General features: G+C 41.2%; 1 protein-coding gene across 1 annotated transcript in view; it reads left to right on the plus strand.

Moving 5' to 3' along the window:
• LOC104470525 (arginine-glutamic acid dipeptide repeats protein-like) overlaps positions 1–17,505 on the plus strand; it is a gene marked incomplete at its 3' end in the record, with an annotated part of 70,471 nt that extends 52,966 nt beyond the window's left edge. Inside the window, exons 6-9 of the mRNA XM_010085480.1 lie at positions 2,469–2,517; positions 6,353–6,477; positions 7,095–7,194; positions 17,407–17,505. Coding sequence (XP_010083782.1) covers positions 2,469–2,517; positions 6,353–6,477; positions 7,095–7,194; positions 17,407–17,505 — 373 coding nt within the window. The remainder of the gene's footprint in view (positions 1–2,468; positions 2,518–6,352; positions 6,478–7,094; positions 7,195–17,406) is intronic.
• Positions 17,506–19,667: the final 2,162 nt, after the last annotated feature.

Raw genomic sequence — 19,667 nt, forward strand, 5'->3', positions numbered from 1 at the left:
TGCAAGTCCCGAACCCCAGCTATCCTCCCAGCTGACCTGGTGTACCTCTTTGCAGCTCAAACCCTGTCCTGTGGCAGTTCTTTTCTTGTCGTGTTTGTACTTGCTGGCATTGCAAGGCTGCGTTGTTTCCATGGACAAGGCTCCCAGTTGTGCCAGCTCTTGTGTGAGTCTGGTGTACGGTATAGACGAGGAGGCGCATGGTAAACAGGGTTAAGCTTGTTTCTGTATTGGAAATGGTGCGGGAGCTGTTGGTGCCTGCCTTTCTTCCTCTCTTGCCTTCTTCCTAAAGCCGATAAATCTCCGCACCACCCTGAGCTGTCCCTGTTCCTTTCCCATCCTCACCTCTGAACTCTTTTCTCTCGGCGGTGCTGCTGTTGGCCTTGAACCTCCAACCTCCCCTGTTGCTTTAGAATTGCAAGGACAAAGCTTTATTGAACTGAACATCCTCTCTCCTCTCTCGGAGCTGTTTGGAACAAGCCTCTCTCGGATTAGAGCGTGCCTCGGTTTGCCCTGCGCCGCGACAGAAGCTTCTTGCCTTTTTGATATTCAGTCGCAGGCTTCCATCTCCTTTCTGACCAGCCCCTGTTTACTTTGCAGAATACAACGTTGTCATGGCAGCAGGTTACTTTTCAAAGGGAACATCTTGTCATTATATTTAATCCACTGCAGCTGAAGAGGACTGAAATATTAAGTTGTTGTTGCTATGGATACTGCTTTGTTACTTCAGTTTCTTTTGTGTCAGATTTCATATACAGCGTTGGGTCCTCTTTTTTTTTTCTTTCCCATCGAATAAACAGAGTGCCGTGCCATTATTATTGTAATTGCTCTCCACCAATATAATTTAGCTTAAAAATCTACGGTGCCTTTTAGTTTCCATAGCAAGAATTTTCTTTCCATTTGCAAACCCATTCCTGGGGAACATGGAAACAGTAAAAATTATTTAACAGCTTGTGTGCCCTCGCAGAGCCACCAGCTTTGTGCCCTTTTAAAAAAATTTAAGTGTGGTGGAGTGTGATCTGCCAGAGCTTCCTGCACAGCAGCCGAATTCCATCCCGTCCTTACCTTTGGGGCAGGGGGAGGCAGGACTTTGGGGTGTGAATATCATCAGGAAATGGTAAATGAGTGATGAAGAGGCACACAGAAATATTTCTCATGACATTTCATTTTCATCCAAGGAATCATGGTTGGATAGCCCCGTTGGGTTTCCCCAGCATAACTCCACATGAGAAGAGGAGGAGAAGTCCTCCCCAAAACTTTGCTTTTATCTTTGCAGTTACTTATAGGATGCTCCAGCATCCTAGAGTCAGTAGTGATTTTTAAATGTTTTCTTTATCATATTCAGTGTGGTAGAACTGAAGAAATTGGTAGCTGGGGGATAGCTGGGCTGCTGGGTTTTTTCCTATCTGAACAGGAATAGCTCAATTTTCTGTTTAAGTACAGAACCTCCTTGTGCAGCCCTTGGCTGGTATTGTAGCTGGCAGAAACTGCAGAGACATGTTCGAAGTTTGACTTGCGCTGACTAGTAGCGATGTGCGTGGCTTTGAAATGAATTCTGGGAATAAAGGAAGAGCACCAGCATTCGCTGTGGTCAGTTTCCCCTTCATTCCTTACAGGGAAAAACTTGCTTGTAGCTGAAAAAAAGATATCCTAGTATTTAATTTGTAGTTTTGTCGTAAATATAAAATTCATTTTCTAGTTCAGTTGTTTCTTTGCATAACCTGAAAACAAGAGGACAGTGTCAGATCATGTCTTGCAAAAATACGTATTAGAGAAAAACATTTTGATGTGTTCTCATTCTTTTCAGGGGACTTTTGGCCCAGATTTTAGAGTTGATCAGCTTACCAGGAAGGTAGCATTGGATAGACATCACAGCATAGGATTGAGCATTGCAACAGCCGGGTTTATTCCTGTCTGACGGGTTCTCCTGTCGTGTTGTCTTGGCTGAGGTCCATCCAGAGCCACTGCTGTAGCTCAGCCACTTGTGCACCAGTGAATAACATTTCGGGATGGTCAGTAAGGTGAAATTTAGCTTAATACACGTGTGCAACATACTGTGACCAGCACATTGCAAGGTGACTTTGAGTTTTCTGTTTCCAGATTACAGATGGTGATCTGTTAGGTTTGTGTGCGCTCTTCCCTGCTAGGTGTGGAGACTCACCTAAATGTCGTGCAGTGATTGAAGTGTTAAATTCAAAAGTTTGTCTTAACAACTACATCCTTTTAGCATAACGTGCAGAATATAAATGAAAGATGTCCATTTAAATATGCACAATTTCTAGGAAAAGAAGAATGTTGATCTTAAGGGTATTGAATTACTGAGTACATCCTTTCTTATGTTGTGAATAATGCATTATTTTTGCTTCTCTTCCATTTGCATGGGAAATGCAATGACAAAAAATACAGAATATGACCCTGAATTGCATTAATTGTGATTCTTTCTCATTCCTCTGTTTTTCTTTATCTATTAGGAGGCTAAACAGTACCCAAGGCGAGATCAGAGTTGGGCCCAGCCATCAGGTAAGGGATTTTGTTCCTCTCCAGAGAGTGTGCTTTTGCCACTTGATCTGTTCAGAGGACACATTTGAGGCTGTCTGCATTCAAATACAATGAGGTTTTTTAGATCCATCATTGAGTTCTTTAGAATTCCTTAGCTCAGTTAATGAGATTTTTCCATGTCAGATGTTGATATGTTGATGATTTTTACTAGCCGAGGTGCTGTTGGGTTAATTCTAGAATAAGATTGAAGGAAAAAGAGTAACTACTGGAAGTGAAGGAAGAATCTCAGCTATTATTGGGCACATTCTGGAGTTCAAAGTGAATGCATTCTCAGCTGGCTTTCATCAAGCAATGTTTTTTAATAAACTATAAAAAATTAATTTGGTGTTTACTAGTTATATTGAATGTAGATATTTTAATTTTAATTTGCATACTAAAATTGTCAAGTTGACGGTATATTGCCTAGAACAGTTATTTTTCTGAATCCATGTATTTAAACTAAATGGAGTTCTTTTATAAGTCATTAAAAGAAAAGACAGGAGTTTTCCAAGACCAACATTGCAACATTAGAAGAATGGGGGAACTTGAAATCTGAGAGAGGTTTATTTCCTGCGCAGCACCTGTGTTGAGATATCCATGTATATTTATGTATGTATTCATCTTTTAACACAGGATCCAGCTCTTTTGAGCGTGTCTGTCAATGTAGCTGTCACGGAGCAGAGCTCCCTGCAAACCTGCTCTCCCTTTTATATCTCCGAGTGTCTGTCTGGTGTCACGTCTGTGGCTTTGCATTTCCCCACTGACTTGTGTTCACACTGAAGTCTGCACGTGTTCTCGTCTTATTTTTGTATGTTCAATGAGTTTGGCTAACTGTTGTACTTCAGCAGAGAAGCTGGGGGGGCCATTGTGTGTTTAGTAATTCAACAGTCGTCTTAAATGTTGATGATTGGAGCAGTTTGGGCAGCTGGGAGGGACAGACCTCTTTGTGAACACTCTTGCTGTGTTGCCTTGCACCCAACATCACCAACACACTCTCCTCCTGCCGTTCAGGAGGTTAGCTGCTCCTCACCCTTTTTAGCTGTATAATTTGCATACAAAGCAGTTTTTAACTAGGAGGCACGGTAATTCTGGATCATAGAATCACAGAATGGTTTGGGTTGGAAAGGACCTTAAAGATCATCAAGTTCCAACCCCCCTGCCATGGGCAGGGACACCTCCCACTAGCCCAGGTTGCCCAAAGCCTCATCCAGCCTGGCCTTGAACCCCTCCAGGGATGGTGCATCCACAGCTGCTCTGGGCAATATTATTATTGAAATATCCCTTTTGTCCATCAGCTGCAGAAATCACGTTGTAATTACAGTATCTGATTTGTATTTCCCAGGAAGGCTTTTCTGCAGGCTTTCTTGTCACTTTCTGATGTTGTAGAGAGGATAAGCTTTGATTTTAAAGATAGGGAGACCTCAGTTAAATATTGTTTGTTTAACTGTGAGGAGCAATAAGGACTATAAGTTCTTAAAGCCAATGCTTTAAGTCGTTTGGATTGGTAAAACAGAAGTTGAGGAAGCATGCAGAGTGTGTTCGAACACTGGGAAGCAGAGTAAGGTTAAGACTCTAGATGTCAGTTTGTTCCTGGTATGTTAGTTCTACTTTGAGGGAAATCCTTTATAAGCATTGAAAATGATCTGTTCTCTAAAGAGCGTTAACATCCAGCTCACTCTGGTTCATGGGGGCAGATCCGTCACTGGGAACCCAGTGCTCTCCTTCACCTCTGGAATGACTTTGTACTGTCCAGCTGCTGGAATTTTGTATCCACGTGATGAATATTCGTTCAGACTCTTTCAAATCTCGTTTAATAACCAGTGAAAGTAAACATTTATGGAACCTGTGTATCATTCGTAAGGATGTTTTGCATTTAGAGGAAAAAAGTCTGTGGCAATTATACCTGTAGGTTTCTTTTCACCAGCCATAATAAGAGTGCTGTAAATGATAGCTTCAGAACAACTTTCATCTCAAATTGTCATCCAATATTTTGGCAGGTGTTAGTCACCTGTGCTGTAAGTTGTAATTACCTTTTTATGGATGGAAAAATTACCTGCATTTATGGATGGAAAAAAAAAGTAGGAAGAAGGTCCACTGATTTAGAATACTGTTAATTTTTGGTTGCTTAATATTTTAAACTTCCATTGTTCTTTCACTCCTTTGCTGAGCATCTGTGTTTCTGACAAACGTCATCACTAGGGATATATTCTCAATCTGTTAGTTAGTACAAGGTATAATCCTGACGTATATGAATGGTTGATTGTAGGCCGCGGTAGGAAGTCAGATTGAAGATTTTATTTGCCGCTTTCTGTTCTGAAGGCTGATTTATTCTGCTGAATTCTTCTACACACTGAGTTACCTCGGAGTAGAAACCCCTCCACCCACCCTGCTGAGAACAAGGGATATGTGGCATAACCCAGGAACAACCCTGCGATCCCAGTGGTGGTTTCTGATGAGCGTCTGTTGTTTTCATTTTCCTGAAACTGTGTTACAGATGCTAGAGGACTTTTGGGGTTTTTGATACTTAGTGCACTGATGCCTCAAACTACTGCTTGTATCCTAGTAGCAAGTAGGGACACAAGTGAAGAGAGAGGTTTGGTAGAATTGCAGTTGTTCTCAAAATTCGCATGCATAAGAGGAAGAGAGTGAGTCTCTCCTAAATGTTCACCTATGAAAACTTTTGGCTAACAAATTAATGGCTAGAGGTGCTCAAGAGGAAGTTGCTCTTAGGAGTAACTCTTGTAATTATGCGTGCTCCTGGGGTACATAAGGAGGAACATTAATTTGTGAAAGCACCCTGGTTGCTCGAATGCCTAGCTCTCATAGAAATCTCATCTCGGCATAATGCTTGCTTATCCCTTTCCAGAAGAGAAGTTCAATGACATATCCATTTTCCCATGGAAGGAGTAAAATAAAGTACAGATTAAAGAGCAGAACATGAAAGACATCTGAACCTATGACTTGTAATTACTGGTTATGTATAAATGTTGCCTCTCAAATATGTTTAACGTTGTAAGTATAGGAGGTAATTACAGGGCTTAAAAGCTGTTTCTGAAGAGGCTCTCAGCTATCTCATCCCGTGGCAGCAGATGACTAAAGATGCTAATTGGGTCTCTGGGTACAGTGTAATACTTATTTAGTGACAGAATTCATTTCACTGAGCTATCTCACTTTCGGGAAATTTCTTCGTTTCTCTTTAGAGTTTTAATGATTTACTGAGGACTTAGTTTTAAACTTAGTGTCAAACGTGGGGTTTTTACTGATTTAAAATCATACACATATGGTAGCCACATTCTTCCCATCTTTCATATTAGTATCCTCTGTGAGTATGTGTTAGCCTGGGAAGCAGGAGGTGTAACAGCATCTTCCTGACAAATGAAAGCTGTCTCTTTGAGGGTAAATCGTCCAGCAGTGTTTGACTCCCATGTAATGAAGAACTGCACGTGCCGTACAAAATGGTTTACTTTCCAGCTGGGCTGTTTCTGCAGACGTGCTTGCACTGGGTCTGTGTCCAGGAGGGCTTCACTGGTGGTGGACTGAGGCGGTGCTAACCCCGCGTAATTCTCGGAAAATGAACTGCCCTTCGAAAAGGAGAAATGCTGGATGAAGTGAATAGATTGGGGCTTGATGACCCAGTTGCCTCAGACTTCTGAAGCTTGGATCAAATACCTTCACCACCTGTTGTCTGAATACCTTCAATCTATGAGGTCGTAATATTCCAGATAATTTACAGACTTTGTTATTAATGACACTTGTGCATCCCCCTGACATTGTGAACCACTGTGACATCTGTATGAACTCTTCATTCTTTTTCTAGGCTAAGCTTCCCGATCTGCAGCCGTTTCCTTCCCCAGATGGTGACACAGTGACACAGCATGAAGAACTTGTGTGGATGCCAGGAGTCAACGACTGTGACTTACTCATGTACCTAAGGGCAGCAAGGTAATTTCAGCCAGGATGTCTTTAGAGTGCTGTAGAGATGCGGACTGCAGTTGGCCATGCCTGCTCCGTTCTGTTCTGCCTTGGTGTGGCATGGATGTCAACCTGATACGCTGAAATGTTTCGTTTGAAGCAAGGATGTTCTGATTCGATGTTGGGCCAACTCCAAATCTTTCCTTTGGCTGTGGCTTTTGGATTTGAAGTACAAAGCCGATAGATGTGCTAGCATGATAGACAGAGCGTTGGATGTGTGCACTGGAACATGCCCTGAGCAGAACAGCTGTGGTAGCGTAGGGCTCCTTCAGAGACTAAATAAATGTTTTTTGAGTGGACTCCAGTTTGCATTTCAGTTTCATAGAGATCTCTAGTATGCCCGGTAGATTAATCAGATGCACTGATGGGCCTCATAATAATTCAGAGTATGAGTAAATTACTTGTAGTTTGCAAGAATTCAGAGATGTGGGGGATCTGCAGTTTAAGTCAGTTTTCTAACATAATGAAGCTAACATTACAACAACAAGTTGTGATTTAAGGTGTAAATATGCTATTTGTATATTGCATGATGTGTGCATCAAGCGATAGCTGAAGAATTTGAACTTTTTTCCCCTCAAACCGTGAAGGAGCATGGCAGCGTTCGCAGGCATGTGTGATGGAGGGTCCACAGAAGATGGTTGTGTTGCAGCCTCCCGCGACGACACTACACTCAACGCGCTCAATACAGTAAGTATGTGGAACTGCAGTGTGGAAGAACAGGCCTTCCATTCATTTCTGGACTACTTAAAGCATGTAGTGCATGAAGTATTTTAGGAGGTAAAATAGATCCTGTGTGTAAATGAAGTGTACGTTGAGATGCTCACACAGTTTCAGTGCAGCCTCAGCAATTAACTGTGTTGGGCAGGGTGAGGGGCACTAACATCAGTAAAACATGATACAGGAAATGGGTTTTTTTTAAGGTCAAGCTGAAGAAACCTGTCATTGCATAATTTTTGGTGACATAGTGAAATCTATAGTTGTTTGGTTCCCCAGAGTCCCATCTGCAGCTTTTGGAGAATTGTGGTGGTAGGGACCGTAAGCTGACCTTTTGTGTGTTTTCATTGTGTCCTTCCTGAAATATAATAAAAGGAATTATGTGTAAGTGGTCATATGTTACTCTGAAGAAACACACAGACAGATCTGCTGACTCTCCCAACAAACAATTTTCATTCTTCCTCTTTTTATGTCACCTTTTATCCATAAAGCACATCTTGGAGCTATGAAGAGTTGAGTTCTGTCCTGTCGCTTTGGTGATCACTGGCTACATTCTCATCACCTGCAGTTATGAAAGCTGTGAAAGGACAGGGTGTACCTTTGCTGAATGAGTTTCTAGCTGAATATGTGAAATGTTTTAGGGGCAATCGCAACAGAAATGTGCAGACCCCATGGGCAGCTGGAAGTACTGGAAGCTGGGAGCAACTTCAGTTGAGCATGTTTTCTTTGAAACTGCCAAGGGAGGATGCAGTGTGTGGCTTCAGATTTAATTTTTAAATATCTCCTTTCCTAAAAGTAACTTTAAGCATATTCTGCCTCAGTGTCCAGCACTGCAACGGTCTACAGCAACTCATACCTTACTGTGTTTACAATGCTTGAGGCTCAAGTAATTTGTTTTCATTCAGTAAAAATAAAACTACTAGTGATACCACCAAAAAAGAACTTGGTAAGTTGTACTCCTGCAAATTGGTGTGAAATGATGTTAAATACCACCTAATGACCACATCATCATGTCTGCCTCTGCGTGCTATGCTTTAATTATTTACGGTTGCGTAGTTTTTAACCGTGTATTTATAAAATTCTTTAAAGCTTGTAGGTGGTTGTGATACACATCAGAAGCTGAGTGATAATCACTGCAGCAGAGAACAGGTTATCTGTTTGTTTAGAGGAAGTATCTTAAGCATGTTGTTATTTGGTGGTTTTATTAAAGTGAGTGGAACTGACCTTTATCAAATTAATCACAATAAATATGTTTAAGTGATTCTTTACTGTCAGTAAAGCATCTCATTTCATGAAGCTTTTAAATACTTCAGAAGATTAAAAAAAAGCTCAGTCTGTAGAAGTTGTGGGACTGGTTTGTAACTGGTAAGTCCATGATGAGGGATGTGTGACTTGGTATCTGCACTACAGTTAAAATGCCTGTGTTCTTAACGTGAGAAATGTTACTTATGCAACATTAGCTTACCAAAACCACTTGCATTGGTTTTTTGTTTTATTTCTGCTTCTGTTTTATTCCATGTGTTTCATAGAGTGCATCAGTTTTTCTCGTTTCCTGCAAGAAACAGGAGTAAAATGGGATTAAGATCTGAGATGTGCCCCTGTAATACTTATTAAATAAACAGCAACAGAACTTTCATTCTTATTCTGCAAAATTGTTTAAATAGAGTCTATACACTCGCACGTGTAAGCAGCTGAAATCCAAGATCAGATTCTGTACCCAAATTAAACACATCCTTCGTGTTGTCACGTTTTCATCTGCAAAGTCAAGTGTGATTTCTCAGTGCTTCACAGGGCACTTCAGAGCTGAGATAAATGTAGAAACCTTTGGTTCCTTTCCTAAGCCAGTGTGTTAAAGAGTTTTATACTGTGAATTGCAGTTAAGTCTGTATTGTACATCCACTCCAGTTTCTTACCTGTTTTGCGTTTTATTTCCTTCCTTTCTCTTGGGGCGGATGCCATCTGATTCTGGTGGCTTACCACTTGAGAGTTTCTAAGTTGTTCCCTAACATCCTTCGTAGAGACTCAAATCTCTGTTAAGGCCAGTAATCATCAAAGAGCTTTTGGAACTGGAATTTCTTTCTCCTTGTCATCTATAATAAAAGACTAATGCAGAAAATTTATTTAACTTCGCTGCTTCACTATCTACTTTAATTACCCCGTGTAATCTCTTGGGACTCTAAGGAGCCTGTAGTTGCACTTGTAGACTTCTTGCTTCAGAGATTAGATTAGTCCCAAAATATTTTGTTTCTGTTCTTCTGATTCTTTTCTCTTTGTATTTCTAGTGCACATCTGTTTTAGAAAATCACTGCTGGGTCATTTTCTGAATTGGAGAGAGCTTCACGCTTCTGAAATAACAGCACTATGCAAACTCTCAATAGATCCTCTTAAGACTCTTCTTTCTCTGTGTGTAATATTTTTGACGGCTGTTGTAATGAATTCCTGTTCCCCCAATGTGACATCTAAGTGTATAGCAGTAAGACTTACCCTGTGGTGTTCCTGTAATCATCTCATTAGCTTCAGCTTTGCAGAAGTTGTTTTTTTTTGTAGGTACTGTGGTGCAAGCCCTCTGTTCTCTGGTTTTCAGCCTTGTATTGACACAGCGTAGTTCCTGGTAAATACTCTGCCTGAACACGGACTGGTGTACTTCCAAGAAAACAATCTGCAGGCTTTGACCTTAATGGCTCGTGAAAGGTCCTTAGGCTTCTGTGATGTTTGATTTATTCATGCTTCAAAAATCTGCTCTTGTGTACTAATGCTGTTCATCGGAATCTTTAGAGACCAGTGAAAATACTTTCCTTATTCACTTTGAATTTTTCTAGAAAAGTGTTTTCTTATGACTGATAGTTCTGTTAGGCGGGATATTCTAAGAAACTTTGACTTATTTTTGAAAGCCTACTTTTTTGACTAACTTAAACCAGTTCAGATAGGTACTTAGTTGTCCTGACAGAATAGGGCCCATTTAATCTTTCTGTTCACCATCTATTTAAAACATATCAGATTTAGCTGATAAATAATTACCTTAATAAATAAGAATCTTTCCTTGCTCTAAGCTGTGTTTTTGTTTAGAAATTATCATATGCAACTCAGAAGATTAATGTAAAAAAAATTGATGTGGTATGATTTCTTATTATGGAAATCCAATAAACTTCAGAGCAGCACTTCATCTAAATCAGTCTCGACAAGCTCTCTCGCCAGTGTTTTATTTATGTAATAACAGATGCCGTAGCCCCCAGAATGATTTATTGTTAATTATCCCAGATAGAGATGAAGATCATGGAAGGCACAACGCAATGTATATATCAGCTGATTGAAATGATTATTCACTTAATATTCCAGGTAAATTCCAACTCCTGTTCCTTTGTTTGGCTGTTGGGGTTTGATGCCACATCTGTCATTGTAATCCTTAGGGAGGAAATCAAGTTTTCATTTGGAGTTTGTTGCTCTCCTGATGAGTGTTGGCTGGCATATGGAGAGCTACGGGGGAGGACATGAGTTCCTGAAAGTCTTTCACGGTGATATTTTTAGAAAGTTCATCCTGCTCCATGGCAGAAAGCTGATGCCCTGGTTCTGACAATCCGTGGACGGACGGTAACGTGCTGAATATTGAGCGCAAACAGTGTCGCGAGTGCCGTGCAGTACGAGGTGGGGTACATCTTGGTGGAGTTTCTTCCCCTCCCCTCCTCCCATTTCTTTGCCTTCGCCCTCCAGAGCTCTGATTTAGTATCAGATCGGCTGTAAGAGCCTTTTTGTGCTCTGTACTAATACAAACCCAGAAACTCATGACCTCTCTTATCCTTTGCTGCTCCTGACCTACGCCTGCCGTTTCTACAGTTTCTACAGTTCTTTTCTCAGAGAATCCAGGTCAAGAAGGAGTTAAGTTACTTGTTTGTTCTCCGTTTTTAAGAAGTTCCAGAATAATAATTCCCTCTGTGTTCTGCCTTACCCATTGTTCTGATTCAAGAGTCAATGTGAGCAGCAGTTATATAAAACAACAGACCCTGGAAAAGAAACTGGAAATGCCAGTGTCCAAACTCCGCCTGTAAGGGTGGATCTGGGAGTTCTCTGTCGTTTTGCTATGCGTGTTGCTTTTGCTGGGGAAATCAATCAGCCAGCAACTCTATCCTCGTGTAATAAGAAAATACTGCCACTTAAGCTTGTGTACAACTACATGGAAGAAAGATAAGTCATATGCTAATATTGTATAAATCTCTCTTTACTAATAGCGTTGTGCTGACTTCTCATAACACACTGTTACATGGGAACATGTCATTATGAGTGACAAACATGACAGCGTAATATCGGTTTAAGGAAATTCAGTTCTAAGTAAGATGTCATCCAGACAAATTACTCCCTGTTTTAACTTGCCCTTAGACCAGATTTTCTTGTTCATTAACTACAGACAAGGTTGAAAGCATAAAAAAAAAATTATTTAAATATATGTTAGCATTTCTTATTATTGCTAGTTTTCCTTTTGGATGAATCTTAATTAACAGCTACTCTCACGGTTCAAGCGAGGTAGCACAGCACTTCAGGGGCCATCCCTCTCTGCCTGGGCACGTTGGAAAATGAAGCCGCTTCTAGTACATAAGACAATTTTCCCATTTTGAATTTTCATTCATCCTTATCCTTGCTCTTAGGGGGAAAACTTCATCACTTTACTTGTAAGATGAGTCAGGAAATCTTTCTAGAGAAACTGTTGAAACGGGCAGAGAAAAAAGGGCCAAAAATGACTGCCATGGTGACTTTAAAAAATTGTTTGGAATATGTTGGTTTTTTTTTTTTTAAGTTTTGCAGGTATTTGCCAGTTCTGGCCCTGGATGCTGTGGAGCACCAGCCCCGCCAGGTGTGTTGCCCCACAGTCCCGGCAGCACAGTCAGCTCCCTCTGCTGTTGCCTACTTTGCAACTGGATTTTGGGCGTTTGGCAGAGCCCTGGCAGTGCCAGGGTGTGAAAAGTGGATGTAACACCAGCACCTGGCTTTTTAATCTCCGTCATTAGCATCTTAGATCACTTTGTAGCAATTACCAATTATTTAGAAGCTTAAAATAGATTAGAACAGGGGGAAGAGATGGAAGTTTCTAATTTTTTTTTTTTTTTTGGCCAAAGCAGTGGCGACTGCTCTCTATATTTTTAAGCTGTCAGATACCACAAATCAAATATTTCAAAAAACCAGAACTATACTGATTTTCTCTTGAAGTAGCTTACTGATTTCTGTCACCTTTTCATGTTAGTTTCAAATTCTGTTGCAGGCCAAGCTGTGTCAATTAGTTATAAATCAAAACTTCCCAGTTAGCTGGGACAGCCCGTTGGCAGAACAGGACTGTTGGGCAGAGTCTTTTTGTTGGATAGTTTAGGTTCTTGAGTGGTTTGAGGTTCCGTTGTCCTTGGGCACCTCAAGGATCTTAGCAAAGTAGTTCTCTTGTCTGAGGGCTGTGTATTTTTTTTCCCTCTGATCCAGATTTTTTAGGGTGGTGCAGCAGGTGGGGGGGACGTAGAATTTCAAAGAGGAGGGGAGAAGGAAATGCTGGAATTAGAGGGCATTTGGGGCTAGTATCTTGTTGGGTATCAGACATGGTTGATCAAAATAAAATCTTGTCATTTTGGAGGATGAGCACTTTGAAGAATGCTGCACATTTGCAAATAGGTTTTACTGTTTCACCTAATGAGATATCTTTGCTATGGAACATATTCTGTTTGATGGAAGGGCAAGATGTCCGTAGCTATAGAGAGTATCTGCATCAAGCTGACATTTGTCAGCTCTGCTCCTGAAGGAAGTGGCCTGAATTACATTTTTGTATTAAATTAGGTGCTTGGATTAGAGTAATTACACCAAAAGACCTAGCTGCTCAAGCCACATGGCAGTAATTCTCGTTCTGCTTTTTTCCTTGTTGTCTTTTTCCTTCTCTCTCCTCTTTAATCTCTGCCACCTTAAACACGCTCCAGTTGTACAGAGCTGCTGGGTATCGTGACCACTGTCTCCTGCTGGGAAAGGAGCAAATCCCTCATTAACAATCGCAATGTTCTTGAGCCTGGACAGATTACAGTAACGGGTGCTTAACTGGGGATGTTATGTAAATACTGCGTGTGCAGTCCCGGGCAGATGCTGTCGGCTTTTACGGTTCCACTGAAGCACCTTGGTTGGCAGCAGTGACAAATTCCTTTTGGCTCATCTGTATCACTTGAGTCTTAAACTCCTCGTGCGATATTGGTAGCATTTACCTCATGCCTGGCAGCTCAGCTTTCCATCTCTGTGCTCTGAGAAGGGATGTGATTTGTCTGTGACCAGTGATCGTTCCGTGGAAGAGCCAGCACTCGAACCTGGAGGACTCCGGCATTCCCGTGCTATCCTATAAATGCTGCCACGACTGCATCCCACTGACATGTGTTCTGGCTGAACAATCCCTTCGGCGTTTATTGGCTTTGCTGGGTAGATTTCCAAGTAGTTCAGTACTACTTTATCACTGTACAGTAGCAATTTTCCCTTAGAGAAGAAGACTGGAATCTACCAGTGTTCTTTAATGGACTGCAGTCATTTAATACTGCAGCATGAGCGCAGCCCGACTCAGATGGGCTTTTCAAGGGAGATGGTAATGACTGTAATTGCAAAAGGATGCCTTGCTGAAGCAGGAGCTGCCAGATGCAATGCCATTCTGATCTAAAAAGGTCACAGTAAAAGGGACATTTAAATTAAGTTATAAATTACAATTGAAGAACAATATTTTGATGAGCAAGACCAGAGATGTCAGAGCTGCAAGATGTAATTCATGGGTTCATTACAGAACAGAGGTGCCTGACAGCTGAGCCATGCCAAAAGGAGAATTTATTTGCAACATCACGCAGACAGAAAATGGCAGCTCTGCTGAGAAGCCGGAGTAGAAACTTGAAACCTTGTGGTAATGTGCAGACTTTATGGTAATAAAGCTTGCCTGTGATCTAGTGTTGTTTAATGACTGTTGTATTATAAATGAGGTTTTTGGACACGTGCACATTCAGAATTTTTCTTTAATCTTAAATCCTGTCCAGTGGTGCAGAAGTATTTTCTGTTTTAAAGTACATTTGTGTTGATTCCTTTTGTTGCAGTTGTATACATACATAATGTCACAGCGGTTCAAAATTCAGATGGCAGAGTTAATGCTAAAAATGGTGATTCTCTACATGACAGGATCATAATCCAGTGTTTATAGCAATACCTTGAAAAGTTCAACCAGAAGTCAATGAAACCATAGGCAGTCATCATTAGCTATTATTTATATGTTTGAGCTGCTTGCCAATAAAGTGCTTATATATATTAAATGACCCAAAGTAATAAGCAGAGAATTCATAAGCCAGATTGAAACAAACTCTGGCACTTATAAAAATAATATTTTTCCTTTTTGCTGCATTATCCGACTCCTGGCACTTCTAAAAGGTTTTTTTTTCCCACTTGCTGAACGTGATGTTTTTCAGGAGACTCTAAACCTGTATCAGTTCTTTTGTTTTCACATCTATATTTGATGTTATGTGACTCTTATTCTTTTCAGATCTGTGCTTATGGGTTTTGTGATTGTTATTCGTGTGATTACTTGGTCAGAAGTTAATGTTCCTATTTTCTGTTGGTGATTGGGGACGGTTCTGATGGCCTGTAAACTCATCTATTTTTCAGTAACCAGAGCAGTTGCCTGTTGGCCAGTCCTTTCTGGGCTTGTCTGATTTTTTTGCAGATTGAACTGTTTGGGCGGTAGGGCTGCCAGGAAAATCCACGTGTTGTCCTTGAGGCAAAATAAAGATGCCCTCCAAGTTACAAAGAGGCTTTGGCATTACTGCGTGTTTTCAGAGGGAGCGAAGAGGGAAAAGAAACAGAAGCACTATTCTCTTCAGCACTGTCAAATTTCCTAAGTGAAAAATCTTTTAGGCTGTGGCATGCACAGAAAAAAGGATTTGCAAGGTGAGCTGGCAAAACAATCCGTCCTTTTTCCTTTAAGATGGATCTGTTCCTAGTGCTGGAGTGGAAACAAGGAGGAAAATTAATGTGTACCCAGCAGAAAAGGCAACATCTTATTTTCATGCCTTTAAGTAGGTACTGCATACCACAGGAGTCTAAAAAAAAACAGTTAAAGTTTCAAGGCAGCGATGTTTGAGCCTTGGCAGCGAGCACTGCAGGTCTCGCTTTCTGCTCTTATCTGACTTGTGGCTTGTGCGAGATGGACGGAGATTGTTTCACTCGCACGGAGGCACGGCCATGGGAGCTGACGCCGATGGAGTCACCGGAGCCGTCGTTCTGTTGCACGTTAGGAAATTTCACCTGGGGAGACAGGTCTGAAAGCAGCGGGCTCTGCTCCGTGGTCCCAGGTGCTGCGTCTCCCGCACGTGCAGCGGCGAGGGGCTGCTGGTGGCTCGGGTGGGGATGCATCTCCGAGCGGCAGCTCGCGGAGATCAGATAGCTGCAGAACGGGGTGGGGAGGAAATGATTTTTTGGAAGCTGAAGCATTGTTTTGTATTGTTACTCTGCAAAGGTACATGTGGTTATAATCATTGCACAGAGGGTCTGTGACTTCCCTGTAGGTGCCGTATAAAAAAGCTGAAAATGAATAGAAACCCACTCTGGCTTGGTTTTCTTTTTTGTTCCCATTATGTTAGCTAAGTGCTTATTTTCCTGCAGTAACACTCTGTATGCTATTGTTATTTTAGTTGTTAGTAAGAAAAAAAATAATGTTCAGGCCACCAGTTAAGGGAACATTACTGTTTGTTCTAAAAACACATCGCAGATAATCATCTTTGCCCAGCAGTGACCTTTTTAGTTTTAGAAGTACTTTACACTCTCTAAAAGTCCTCAAGTATCAATAAATTGTGGATTTAATAATCATGTGGTGGAGTTGGAAGAGCACCTTCATCATTCTTTAACCCAGCAGATGATGTGTTCGTCCCTGTCAGCGGGGGAAAATTTGGAGTGGCCTGATTTTCCCCAGGGCTGGGCACTTCTGCCTTGGTAGCTAACTGGTCCTCTGCGCTTTTGGACCTCAGACCGTCTATGTGAGGTGTTCAGTGAAAACCAGCCCTCTGGAAAAGCTTCTCGAGAGCGGGACGCACGTGGCTGGGGGGAATTCTGGGTCAGAAGGAAAAGCAGGAGATCATGAATGGACGGAATCCTATTTTGGTCGACCCTGCTGAGGGTCTGTAAAATTCTGTTCTGCTAATCGATAGCTGTGAAAGTTTGGTTTGCTGAGCACCTTTGTTAGAAAAACGAGCTCTTGTCTGTGTAGGGGAGTTTGCGTGCAAATTGTTCTCGCTTTTGGGGGTAGGAAGATAATTCAGGTTTTGTCGTCGCAGCAATATTTCCCTTTCTTTTAGATCATTTTCAGAAGACATAGAGCAGGCTCCTGACTAGTCCTTCAGCTCTTAAAATCCCGCTGTACTTTGAAGATAGCACAGGCTATAAATCCACCGTGGGCTAAGTATTTGCTATCAAGAGTTAAGAGGTGACGGTTCTCATGGGTTCATTGTTGAACATTTTTTTTTCCCAGTGTAGTTGTTTTTCTGCCTCACCCTGATTTAAATGTCTGCTCTCTCTACTGCAGACGGCTTTTGATCCTATAGGTACTGAATTTATGGTAGAAAATAAGGTACACTTAACGTCCGCTTAGCCATCCCAACTTGCTTTTGTACTCCTGTAGCTATACGTAGAGCTTTTGTTTCTTTTCCATACTTGTTTTCGAACAACATGGTGATTGCAGTGCAATAAAAATGAAGAGAATTTTCTGGATGGATAAACTTGACATCCCATGGCTTCCAGTCCCTCCTGTACAATAGTTTTTCCAGTTGGTTTTACTAATCTGAAGAAAATACGCTGCATAAGATGCAACTCCATTTGAAAAATATTTTGTTGAAGCTTTTGCAAATCTTCCTTGGAATTTCTAATGTAAAAAAAAATTTTTTAAAGTTAACCAAAAAGTCTTCAGTGCTTTATGTGCTCAAACTTTTATCTGAGAGAAGTTTAGGAAGGAAGGGGGAAACATACTTGTTTTAATCCTGTTTCTTCTACCAATAAAACCTCAATTATCCTTCAGGTGGTTTAAATTTCACTTCATATATCAACAGTAAAAATAATTAGACATGGAACATCTGATGTAGTCCCCTTTAGTGGTTTCTCTCCAATATCAGATCACTGCTAATGCCACTGAATGATCTATTTGTCTTCTTTATTTTTTAGCTACATGAAAGTAACTATGATGCTGGAAAAGCCCTGCAGCGCTTGGTGAAGAAACCTGTGCCAAAACTGATTGAGAAGTGTTGGACTGAAGATGAAGTGGTAGGGAAATGAATTTTTTCCTTGAGTCTTATAGTTCATGTTGCTTCTCTTGCTTTTTTGTTCCTTTTTTTTTTTTTTCCTAAAAAGGTTATCTTTACAGGAAAGACAAGGGGCAAATAATTTTCTGCACAGGATAAATTTTTGCACAATTGTGGGTTAGTGGGCATTTGTTCAATATACAGAACTTTATTAGACCGGGGAAAATACCTTTCTAATCGCAGAAAAAGAGCTGAGATGATCAAATGACTGTTTTTGAGAGGATGCTGTAGGGGAAATGAACCAGCTGCAAAACTTCTGGACTCTATATTTCCCTTTCCTTTTCACCTCCGGGAAGGCTGGCCACGTTCATTAATTGGAGGGACAAGATGTAAAAGGCACACAAAGTATTGTCCCTGGTTTTTTCCTGCTGGGATTGGAGGAGGCTTACAGTGTCAGCTCAGGCTGGCTCATGGGAGGCTGGATATCAGTGTTTCCATGGAACAGTTTGCGATTAAGTCCCTTCCTCCCCTCATACGGAATATTAGAAACTGTTCACTGGCATAGTTCTTGATGGATGGATCTTTGACAAAGAACAGACCCAAAATAGCTTATCTGAAAGCTGGGATTTAGCCGTGCCATCCGCATTTCCTTTAAAGTATGTAGAAATTGTCAGGCTCCAAAACTGTCCTGAAAACAGTGCATCCATCTCACGTGTAGCTCCAAAAGCAATGTAAGGACATGATGAATTTGGCGTACGCATTGAATACGCAGTGAGTATCGTGTCCTCGTGGTTGCTGACCTGGAATCGCTGAGGGATTTGGGCTCATAACATCGTGGCACACTGCAATTAGTGGAAAAAAATTTTTTTTGACCTGAGAAAGACACGTCTTCATGAAAGCTGTAGTTGACAGAGAGGGTGTGCTGCTGGGAAAGCACCTCACACTCAGAAGGACCACATTTTTTTTTTTTTATTTCTGGGTCTATTTCCAGAATTTGAGGGAGGTACTATCTGTGTGAGAATTAATGAAGCAAAGGTGCTTCTGGTTGTTCATTCTGCAGCTTAATTGCTGCAATCGTGAGGTTTCTGCTGGCTTAATTTTTATATATATGATAAAATTAACTGTGCTGATTAAAGTTTTCTATAGGGTTATAAACAGAAACAAATGATGTGAAGTTGGGAGCAAAATAGGTTCTCAATTTGCTGACACCTTGTAAACAAATAAGTTCTTAAATATTGCATGTAACACAGTGCATTTAGACTCCAAATGCTGCCAGAAAATGCTGCTGCATTGCAACCCTTTGTTTATCAGCTAGCACACAAGTACTTGACTGTAAAAAAAAAAAAAAAAAAAAAGGGGCGAAACTCATGTATTTTAAGTACCGAGGAGAAATGCTGAACAAGTTCACTTGGATTATATCCTAAAAATATTTTGCATTTTGAATGCTGATGTTAATTGTGCTTAACAGAATAGATTTATGTGAAATGTAACATGTGAAAGGGCGGCACCTCTTCAGCAAGCTGGGTAGGCACGTCTGGTTTTGTGAAAATGGAAAACGTTCTCTTTCCTAGCTCAATAGTCAGGCTGCAGTGTGCACTAAAATAGAAAATCGGATGGTTGGAGGTTAGTTATGATAAAATATTGATCCAAGAAGAACTTCAGACTCGCTCATTGCTTTTACCTTTCGGTGTTGGAAAAGCTGCTTCTCTTACGTACCGTTTTGGAACAAACAGAGATAGAAATCCAGCTTGTCCTGTATCCTTACCAGTGTACTGGTGGTAAGGAGACTGCCTGAAGTCGCGGAGTGAAAGAAGATGGTGTGCTAACGCTGGCAGCAAAGCAGAGCAGAGGATGGGCAAAAAGCTTAGAATGCAGCTTCCTGATAGTTTTACAGTTATCGTAAAAGGGAGTTTGGGGAACCAATGGTCGGAACAAGTACTTCAAGTGCTCTGCCCTGTGTTCAGTAAGTGTGTGTTCATGTTGTTCTAACCCCTGTTTTCTCTGCCTACCTTCCTGCCCACATTCATGGTGAGATTGTACAGAGCCAACACCTCTGCTTCTGGGGAGATTTTTTCGCTCTCCTTGGTTTTTTCCATCAGCTGCACCATGTTGTGAATGCCACGGCTGCTGCAGCTCGGGGATTTTTGGCGAGCGGTCCGTGTTAAATGATAGCGAATAGAACCT

The sequence above is a fragment of the Pterocles gutturalis genome, unplaced genomic scaffold (genome assembly GCF_000699245.1).
Source record: "Pterocles gutturalis isolate BGI_N339 unplaced genomic scaffold, ASM69924v1 scaffold5040, whole genome shotgun sequence".
Classification (NCBI taxonomy): Eukaryota; Metazoa; Chordata; class Aves; order Pterocliformes; family Pteroclidae; genus Pterocles; species Pterocles gutturalis.